General features: G+C 49.2%; 1 protein-coding gene across 1 annotated transcript; it reads right to left on the bottom strand.

Annotated features, from left to right (window-relative positions):
- Nucleotides 1-1,575: 1,575 nt before the first annotated feature.
- Nucleotides 1,576-8,963, bottom strand: 4930407I10Rik (RIKEN cDNA 4930407I10 gene). The gene is made up of 2 exons (NM_001166475.1): nt 8,716-8,963; nt 1,576-6,000 (listed from the first exon to the last, which is right to left on the bottom strand). Exons 1-2 carry the CDS (start codon nt 8,923-8,925, stop codon nt 1,672-1,674), a joined length of 4,539 nt encoding a protein of 1,512 aa, NP_001159947.1. The 5' UTR covers nt 8,926-8,963; the 3' UTR covers nt 1,576-1,671.
- Nucleotides 8,964-9,813: the final 850 nt, after the last annotated feature.

Here is a 9,813-nt window from a genome sequence, read left to right as displayed (position 1 = left end):
TGGATTGGATTTTCCATGAAGTTGGTTTATGGGCAGCAAAACTCCAAAACTGAACACCCCTTGCTTTCCCCACTTTCCAAAGACAGGGTCTCACTATGTAGTCCTGGCTGGCCTAGCATTCACTATGTAAGTCAGGCTGGCCTGGAACTCAGAGATCTGTTTCAGCTACTCCTACAGGTCATTCTGTCCCAGGTAGCAAGTGAGGTCTTGCTTAGCTAACAGGCAGCACAAGCAACTGCTTTAACTAAATCACTCAATAAATCATCAAGTCACTCAGGATTGGTCCTTTCTTACTCTCTACTGTAGTACCATGTGCTTATAGGAGTCCATAGAGGTCAGAAGAGGCATCAAGTGCCCCAGAACTAGTTACTGACAGCTGTGAGCTGCCTGATATAGACTATGCTGGCCTCGAACTCACAAAGATCTACTTGCCTCTGGGTACCCACTGCTGAAATTAAAGACATGCACCACCATTCCTGGCTCTGTGATTTTTTTTAATTTAATTAATTAATTAATTACTTATTTATTGCTTTTAAATAAATCCTTGATTCCAGTTGATACTGCCCATATATGGTATGGGGACATCCACTAGAGAATGCCTGACCTATCAGGAGCTACACCTTAAAGAAAACTGACTCGCCCCCTCCCATGGAAGTCATCAAGTACCCACAGCCCTTCAGGAACAGAGGGATCCAGGAATGCCTTCCCATCCCATGCTAGAATGTAGACTGGCTTGATCTTGCACAGCTCTTGTACAAGCAACCACAGCTGCTATGAGTCTATGAGTATAGTATCCTGTTGGGTCCAGAAAAACACCTTTCTCTCTGGTCCTCCTCAATTTTTGGTCTTACAATCTTTATGTCTCCTCTTGCTCAATGGTTTCTCAGCCTTTGAAAACCTCCCTTTTTGTAATAATGAGACTGGATAATAGTATATGTGATGGTGTGTATAAACTCACTCCAGGGAGTGGCACTATTAGAAGGTGTGGCCCTGTTAGAGTAGGTGTGTCACTGTGGATGTGGGCTTCAAGACCCTCATCCCAGCTGCTTGGAAGTCAGTATTCTGCTAGCAGCCTTCAGATGAAGATGTAGAACTCTCAGCTCCTCCTGCACCATGCCTGCCTGGATGCTGCCATGCTCCCACCTTGATGATAATGGACTGGACCTCTGAACCTGTAAGCCAGCCCCAATTAAATGTTGTCCTTTATAAGATTTGCATTGGCCATGGTGTCTGTTCCCAGCAGTAAAACTCTAAAACAGTGTGTCATGAAGAGCACTAACCAACCCTCCAAACAACTGGAGCTGAGTATCCTAGTTCAATCAGGATTAGTTTGGGAATCACGCAAGACAAAGGCATGGGAAAAAAAAAAAACAAACTGCAGTGTGATCTATCAAGAGGAGTTGGGAGCCTGGGAAAGGGGCTGAGAAGGTAAGGGTTGGTTGTAGATGAGATTGGATCGCCCTACATTCTGTTAACCTTCAAAACTACAGTGTAGAAGTGGCTATGCTGTCCACAGAGGACACAAATCCCAAAAGAGAACAATCAGACAACATACCAAAGGAATCTGCAATCCTGCAGGATCCAAATAACCAATTTTATTAGAGGCTCTGAGACTAAGCAGGTCCGTCGCATGCCTTCTCTGACGTGTCCTAAGGACTCTGAGCCTGTGGCCTACTTTTTAAGGCCATACTGTCTGAGAAAATATCTCAAGTGCCTCATAAAACCAAACTTTTGTGAGATGGCTGGATTGTGGGGTGTCCCCATTGAGTTTCCAGGGGTCTCATGTTCCTGGTAGCTCTCTATCCTAGAAACAGTTACTCCTGGTGGCCCCAGGTCCTTCTCTAAAGCAGTGGGGAATCGGCTGCAGTTCACGTCTGTATGTGGAGCCCCCACTTTGTTAAGTGGGGTAGGATTCCTCGGGGTGAGAAAGGGGGTTGAGTGCTGGGGCTTAGCCAGCTGTGTCGACCAAGCCATCTTGCTCCAGACGGTCATGCTCAGTCTGGCTGCCGCGGAGTGGATACTCCCTTTCAAGCTGGATGTATGTGCAGAGCTGGCTCGTTTTCTGTCCTCTGAGGGTCTCACACTTCCACTTTTTCCGCCCGTGGGGTGCAGATACTTGTTTGCGGGGAGCCCGGAGGCTTCCCTTGGTACGCGTTCCTTTTTCAGGTGGTTGCAGCCTCCTGGACTAGATGAGGCCTTCGCTCTGCTGGAAGTCTTCTCTTCTACATGGGAGACTCCAGACCTAACCATTTCTCTGCTTCTGCTGTTCTCAATGGAAAACTCTGGGACTCCTCCTGGGTTGTGCCAGCTCCTAGGCTCTACCGCTGGCCTAGGAATCTTGGGAGCAGGGATCTTGGCCTTAGGGGCCTCTTCCTGGATCTGTGGTTCTCTTGCTCCCCCTGGTGGTCTTATTCTCCTGGGTTTCTTAGGTGGAATAGAGCTGCCCGTTGGCTCAGGCTTGGTTGGTCTACGCTTCTCTACAGCCTGGACTTGGGTACAAAGTTTCGAACTTTTTTTTTCAAGAACTGGACGGCTTTGAGTCCCGACTGGAGACTCAAGACCTAACAGGGATGCCTGAGACTCACAATGTCGTTCCTGATGCCTTTGGCGTTCCCGGTTCGTGCGTGATCCAGGCAGCCTCCCTCCAGCCGGCGGCAAGGAGCAAGATTCTAAAAAGTGAAAAAGCAAGTACGACTCCAGGATGCGTCGAGGGAGGCCCCACCTCAGATGTGCAATCCTCCTCTTCATGAGCGATTCCAGGAGCAGATGCTTGCTCTTCTTGAGAGCTGGCCATTTGTGAAGGGTTTTGAGAGCTACTGGTACGCATGGTACAGCTGGGGCAGCTTGAGAGACTTGGGGACAGAGGAGAGAGGGAAAGACAGAGGATGCCTGAGACTGTGGATAGGGGTCCTGACAGGTCGGGCTGGAAGCCTTCCCTAGGTCCACCCTTTTGTCCCTTTCTTGTCTTCTTTGAGATCCAGGTTGGGCCTTCTGGGTTCTTTCACTGACTTCACGCCTGTGCTTCCAGGCAGCAGCTCTGCCCTGGCAACTTAGATGTTCTTCAGAACCGGGAGCAGAGTCGACACCATTTCCAGCCATTGGTTGCTTGTGTCCGGGGGTTCCATATCCGGAAGTGAGAGAAGCCAGCTGAGCCGAGCTGCACTTCTGCCTTGTGGGCCCCACTTTCCCAGAAGAGTCATTTGGGGGACTGGGCCTGACAGCATCCTTCCTGCCAACCCGGCCCTTGTCTCCTCTCCCCGATGGATGAGACAGTTTAGAGCCCTCAGCTCTGCGTTTTCTCTGGACCCCGACATCCTGGATTTCTGTAGCAGTGTCTCTACGCTTGCCCTGGTTTCTTTGCCCCGGTGTCTGACTCTTTTCATCCGTTTCACACACAGACTGTCTTTGGTCCTCTCCCACAGAGGCTCGGGTGTCTGAGCCATCGTCTCCCGTGAAACATAGTGGGTTTCTCTTCCCTTGTTTTTGAATGTCGGCATCATTCCCATCTCTAAAGTTCTCCTGATTCTTCCACTCTAACTGGTAGGTCTTTCCATCAACTTCACCTAACCTTAGTCTCTGATCCTTTCTCCTGGGCCGCTGCAGCTTTCTACAATCCTCTCCTGCACCCTCTCCCCAGTTTTTCTTCTCCGCTGCCCCATTTCCTGAAGTGCTCTCGCCTTTAGCCTGTTCCCCGATCCCTCCAGCTTCAGCCAGCTGTCCCTGGCTCTCGCTCTCAGGTCTCTGGGTCTTTATGTCATTATTTCCGGGTTCTGTCTTGTTTCTCTGCTCCGGGGCCCGAGCTTCTGTTGCATCCTCGCTGCCCATCTCCTTCTGGTTCTCTAATTCGGATGAATGGGTGTTTGTACCCACATCACCTAACGGGCTCTGGCTTTCTTCCACGGCTGCCTTGGTCTCTGTACCTTCCTCCCCTCCGGCTCCTCTCACGATTCTCATTCCTTCTGTGCCGTCCTCACCCTCAGCCTCCTCAGCTTCCTCGTACCCTGTCCCGTGGGTCATATCACCTTTCTTGCTTGTTAGCTCCGCCCAGTTCCCTGTCTCAGATGTCTGGTTATTTATATGATCGTTGCCTCTAACCTGTTTCTGATTCTTCCGTTTTGGTCCGTGAATCATTTTATGGGATTCATTTCCTAACTGACCCTGGTTTTCTTCCCCAAGTTTCTGGGTCTGTGCTCCATCTGTGCCGTTAGCCCCTCTCAGGTTTCTCTTCCCTTGTGCCAGAGCATACATTCCATTTTCCTCTTCAGTCTTTTCCTCATCCTGGCTCGGTACTATGCAAGTCTCCATGTCAGGTTCACTGGATCGAGCCTGCTCCTCTGCCTCGGGTGTCACCTGGTTTGCTGCATCAGCATCTCCACCCTCTCTTTGGTCACTTTCCAGTGTCGAGATGTCTACAGTATATTCTCCTCTGACCTGGCTCTGGTCTCTGCAGCATGGTCCTCTTTTCACTGCGATCAGCCTGAGACTCTGGCTGCCCCAGCATGGCGCCTGGATCACCACCCAGTCCTCTTCTCTTACCTCTCTGAGCTTCTTCAAGCCCAGTTCAACTTCCTGTCTTGACAGATTCTGGTTCTCTCCCTTAGATGCTTGGATCTTCCAGTCGTTCTCACTGCTGCTCTGTCCTCCACGCTCCCCAGCTGGAGTCTGGACGTCATTCTCAGTTCTAATGCATCTCTGTTTCTCCCACCCCAGGGCCTGGGTCTTTTCATTGTCCTGTTGTTTGAATTCTCCTGGATTCTCCCTTCCAGATGTCTCGATTTTCACACCATCTCCACTTCCGATCTGATCCTTGTTCCTTCCTTCCTCCACCTCAGTTTCTGTACCAGTATTGCCTCCAAACTGGTCTCGTGTCCCCCACTTTAGCCCTTGGGAATTCTCAGCAGCCTTACTTCCCGTCCAGTCCTGAGTTTCCAATCCTTGGGCCTCGACCTCAGCCTCTTCCTTCCCTCTGGCTTCTTTCTCATTCTTCCCCAGTGTTGGAGTCTCCACAGCATCCTCCTGGTCGACCCACGCTGGTATCTGAGTTGCTATGTCAGTTTTACATCTGAACTCTTCTTGGTTCTCTCCTATGTGAGACTGGGGAGAAGAGCTCTCCTCTCCAGGCTCCCTCTGGGCTTTCCTCTGTAGTTTCTCAGTTTGTTCTCTCACTGCAGTCCTCACCTGGGTTTGCCTCTCCCACTCTGACACTGAGATCTCGCCATCAGTGTCCCTTCTTTCTTGCCTCTGGTCTCTGTACCCCAGGGCTTTAGCCTGTTCCTCCTCCTCCACTCCAGAGTCTATTGGGCAGAAGGCTCTAGATGCTCGTATCTCCTGAGCATCTTCCCTCCTGCTCTTTCTCTTGTTTAGATATTGCAGAGTAGCTTCACTGCATTCTCTGCCTACTGTCTTGGTTTGACTCCATGGTCCTAAGGGACCTTGTGGGTGCTCCAAGCACTCCTTGGTGGACATTTCCAATTGTTGGTTAAGAGGACTGGGTAGAAACTCTCTGAGGCAGACGTTTGGACTCTGAGCTGGAGGGAAGTTTGGAAGAGAGAAGGCTAAAGTTGTGGAGGTGTACCTCAGGCTAACAGGCTCTGCTGGCACCAACGTATGAGAAGGATCCAGCAGCTGCTCCGTTCTTTGGCATATAGCCAGGGATGGGTGGGCCTGGCTATCTCTGGGGTACCAGGGTAACTGCCATGCTTCCCAAGAACTGTCCTGAGGGAGAAGACAAGTGTTTGAAAAGGAAGAGGTACAAAAAATGGGCTCAGTAGAGGTATGGACATCCCAAGGCAGGTCTTGACATGGCTTCTGCAGAGACAGCAGATACTGAGTGTCCCACTGTTGTCTGACAGTCTTCTGGTATCCCCATCGCCGCTTCTGCATCCACTGTTGGATGTGAACATCCAGGCCCCTGTTTTTTCCATGAGTAAAGAATTCAGGAATCATCCCAACAAAAGTGTCCTGGGGGGCAGACAACACTGTCCATCTCTGTGGTGGCACCTGTGAAGTAAGTAAGAGCTGAAAAGCAGAGTTCTGCACACAATTTATCTCCTACATTCCCCCACAGATATGACCAAATGTCCCCCACTCTCCCTTAGCACCTGTGCTAAGAAAAGGGGTCACCACCCCGCAAGCCAACCTCATTCATTCCCTCCGGGAAATACTGAGGAGATGCTGAGCCCGGAACTGTTCTGTGTGCTGGGACCAGTGTGAACAAGACAAAGTCCCTGCTGGGAGCAATGTTGTAGACATAGAAAAGATAATAACCAAATGTGTATCAATCAGGCTAAGGATGTAGCTTAATTCATAGAGTATTCACCCAGCATGGAAACAATCTACTCTAATCATCTCTGCGCTCAGAAAGTAGACCAAGGAGGGTTGGAAGGTCAAGGTCATCTTTGGCTACATAGCAAGTTAGAGGCTAACCTAGGTTATATGACACCCTGTCTTAAATAAAAGAAAATCCTGTGAGTACCTCCAAAAGCCTTTGAATGGAAGTAAATGCTAATGAAGAACTGGAGTTAACTCCACTGGACAAAAGAGTCAAGAAAATCAGAGGAGATGATGTGTGTCTGGAAAACTGACACAGGGGAGGCCAGGTGACAGGAGTAGTATAGACAGAGGAGACATTAAATATGAAAACCCTAAGAACAGAGCAACCAAGACCATGTCCACGGGTACAGTAAGGAAGCCCCAGCGAGAGCTTGATATTGTTCAATGAGTAGCAAGACGTCTAGCTTGTGAGGAGGCGCTGGGTTCTACTCCCACCTTTAAAAAACAGGGAAGAGGACGAGGGGAACAAGGAAAAAGGAGAAAAGAGGAGGAAGAGAAGCAGAAGGAGGAGGAGTAAGAGGAGGAGGAGGAGAGAAACAAGGAAGAAAGTGAGAGAAAAGAGGAGAAGGAAGAGCAGGAGGAGTGCTCATATGATCAGAATGGAGCCAGGAACAAGAAGAGAGGAAGACTAGGTCTGAGAGAAGTACATGCTATATCCTATCAGGCTGTGGAATTGAGGCAGGAGTTTCGGTAGGGAGTGGACTCCCAGAAGCCACTACCTGGTCTAATGTAGCAAAGAGCTTTAATCTGTTCTTAAAGTCTGCCTGGCTCACATGCACGGTTTGACTTAAGCTCTGTGTAGAATACTTGCCAGATGATTTCACATAGGTCTGTGTTTATCTAGGAGTCAGTCATGAGTGCACATCTGGGGGCTTTGGGGAATTGTTTTCACTGCTGGAATTTGAACCCAGAGTGTTCTAGTGCTTGGGTTTTGAGGGATGGTTCGTTCGTTTGTTTGTTTGTTTGTTTGTTTGGTAGGTTGGGTGGGTGGTTGGTTAGTTGGTTGGTTGGGTGGGTGGTTGGTTAGTTGGTTGGGTGGGTGGGTGGTTGGTTAGTTGGTTGGTAGGTTGGGTGGGTGGTTGGCTAGTTGGTTGGTAGGTTGGGTGGGTGGTTGGTTGGTTGGTAGGTTGGGTGGTTGGTTGGTTGGTTGGTTGGTTGATTGGTTGGTTGGTAGGTTGGGTGGGTGGTTGGTTAGTTGGTTGGTTGGTAGGTTGGGTGGGTGGTTGGTTAGTTGGTTGGTTGGGTGGGTGGTTGGTTGGCATGAAGCTGTGGGGCAAACCTTGAGACAGTCTCATTCTAGTGCTCCTCCTGAGCACTGCTCTGAGTCCCAGGTTGCAGGGATTACAGGCATAAGCCAACATACCCAGGTTTCTTTTGTCTTTATCTTTTCATCCTGGCTGTCCTGGAATACATTATATAGACTAAGCTGTCCTTAAATTCACAGAGATCTGCCTGCCTCTGCCTCTTGAGTGTTGGAATTAAAGGGGTGCACCCCACACGCAGCCTTATGCCCAGTTTTCATTGCTAGTGTTTAAAGCCAAGGCCTTATACATATTAGACATCCTATCATTAAGCAACTTCTGACTTGGTGATCTGTTTTTTCTTTAACTTACCTTTTATATTGTTTGAAACAGTCATCTAGCCCTGGCTGGCTGGGAACTAGACCAGGATGGCTTCAAACAAGGGACAATCCCCCTGCCTCTGCTTCCTGAATGTTTGTGATTAGAAGCTTGCACTATCCTTGTGCTTCTTTTTCTATACATAATGAGCACACACCACCACAAGCTTGTGTGTACATACTGTGGCATAGGTGTGTGGGGGGGTCACAAGACAATTTGTGGGAATTTCTTTCTACCATATGGGTTTGGGGGATGATAGTCGGGTCATCGGGCTTGGCAGCAGTCAGTCATAACCACTGAGCCATCTTGAGAGCCCCTGATGGTGTTTCTTAATCTGGGTGCTCCACATGGGTGTGCTTGGCTTAGAGAAGTTCACTGATTTATACACTTGAAATTTGTGTGTACATCTTATACTTTTTAAAAGGAAAAAGGAAGGTTATACCAGGCAAAAGCAGACAGCTGTTACCACGATCCAGAGCTACATGGTGGTGGCTCTGCCCAGGTGGTAGAGTAAGGTTTCCAGAAGCCATCAGATATGAGATATGGTTTTCAAGTAGGGTTCCTAAAACTTGCAAGCAGGTTGAGTTTATGGAGTGAGGAAGAGATGCTTCTAGAGTGAGTCCTGGGTTTAAGGCCTGGACGGTGCTTATACAGAGCAGTCCATGCTCTCTAGTTCACCTCTAATACACAAGACACAGAACACAGTCCATGCAGCATGTGGCTAACGTTCATGATGCTAAGGAGGTGCCCCCCCCCCCTTTACCTTGGTGACATTCCTCTTTCTGGTCCTGGAGAACTGGTGCCAATACTGTTGGATCTGCCAGATCAGAAAGAGGCAGGAGACAAGCAGATTGCCACAGCACCGGGGATCCTTGCAGCTTTGATCCTGGGACAGGAGGCCCCTCACTGGCTCCCATTCAGGGCCCTGGAATGGACCTATCACAGCACAGGCTCCCAGAAGTGGTAACAACATGGCAAGGCTTAGGTCAGGTAGATGGTGTTTTGGGGAGTGGAGAGGAAACACAGGCTGATGTAGCTGGCTCAGTAAGTTTGGGGTGGGGTACTCCTTACTTCATAATGCCTCTGTCACTGAGGTCATCTCACAAAGGAGCCTGATGTTGCCCTTGCAGCTCTAGCTAGCAGGCCCTTGGTGGAGGAAGCCTCTTCCAGGAGCTCCAACCTGGTGTGTTTTGCCTCCATGTGGTCAAATGGCTAGATAGCAGGTTGGATACAAACCAGGCCTGTTCAGCTTGCCCTGACCTTGGCTCAAACTTACTCCCAGGACAGTGAGGGAAGTCTCATCCATGACTCAGGGCCAGAAATCTCTGCCCAAGGAGTGACTGATAAATAGGTTAGGATGGTCTCTTGGCCCCTCAAGAAATCGAAGAACACATACCAGACTTTGAGTCTAAAGGAGCTCAGAAGCTTCTAGAAGGGATTCTAGAAAGCCTACCTCATTGGGGGGGGGGGTGTTGGGTGCATGTAGAAAGTAGGAATAGGGGCTGGAGAGATGGCTCAGCCATTAAAGGCTAGGCTCACAACCAAAAATATAAGAAAGTAGGAATAGTTTCTAGCGTTCTGTGTCATTAAAGGAGTACTATCATTGGCAACAATTATATTAATTTTTTGTTGTTGTTTCTATTACTTGATTTTGAGAGAGGATTTTTTTAATAAAGTCCAGGTTATCTTTTTGTTTGTTTGTTTTTCAAGACAGGGTTTCTCTGTGTATCCCTGGCTGTCCTGGAACTCACTCTGCAGACCAGGCTGGCCTCAGACTCAGAAATCTGCCTGCCTTTGCCTCCTGAGTGCTGGGATTAAAGAAAGGCATGTGCCACCACTGCCCAGCAGCCCAGGCTACCTT

The sequence above is a fragment of the Mus musculus genome, chromosome 15 (assembly GCF_000001635.26).
Source record: "Mus musculus strain C57BL/6J chromosome 15, GRCm38.p6 C57BL/6J".
NCBI lineage: Eukaryota > Metazoa > Chordata > Mammalia > Rodentia > Muridae > Mus > Mus musculus.
The sequence above is the reverse complement of the archived record's forward strand: the minus strand, read 5'-3'. Positions and strand labels throughout refer to the sequence as shown.

What these genes read in the sequence shown, in the direction of transcription:
- 4930407I10Rik (NM_001166475.1), bottom strand. Translation starts at nt 8,925, where the DNA reads ATGTTGTTACCACTTCTGGGAGCCTGTGCTGTGATAGGTCCATTCCAG. An exon ending in GAAAGAGGAATGTCACCAAG is followed by an intron (nt 6,001 to 8,715) that starts GTAAAGGGGGGG and finishes CTTACTTCACAG; the next exon opens with GTGCCACCACAGAGATGGAC.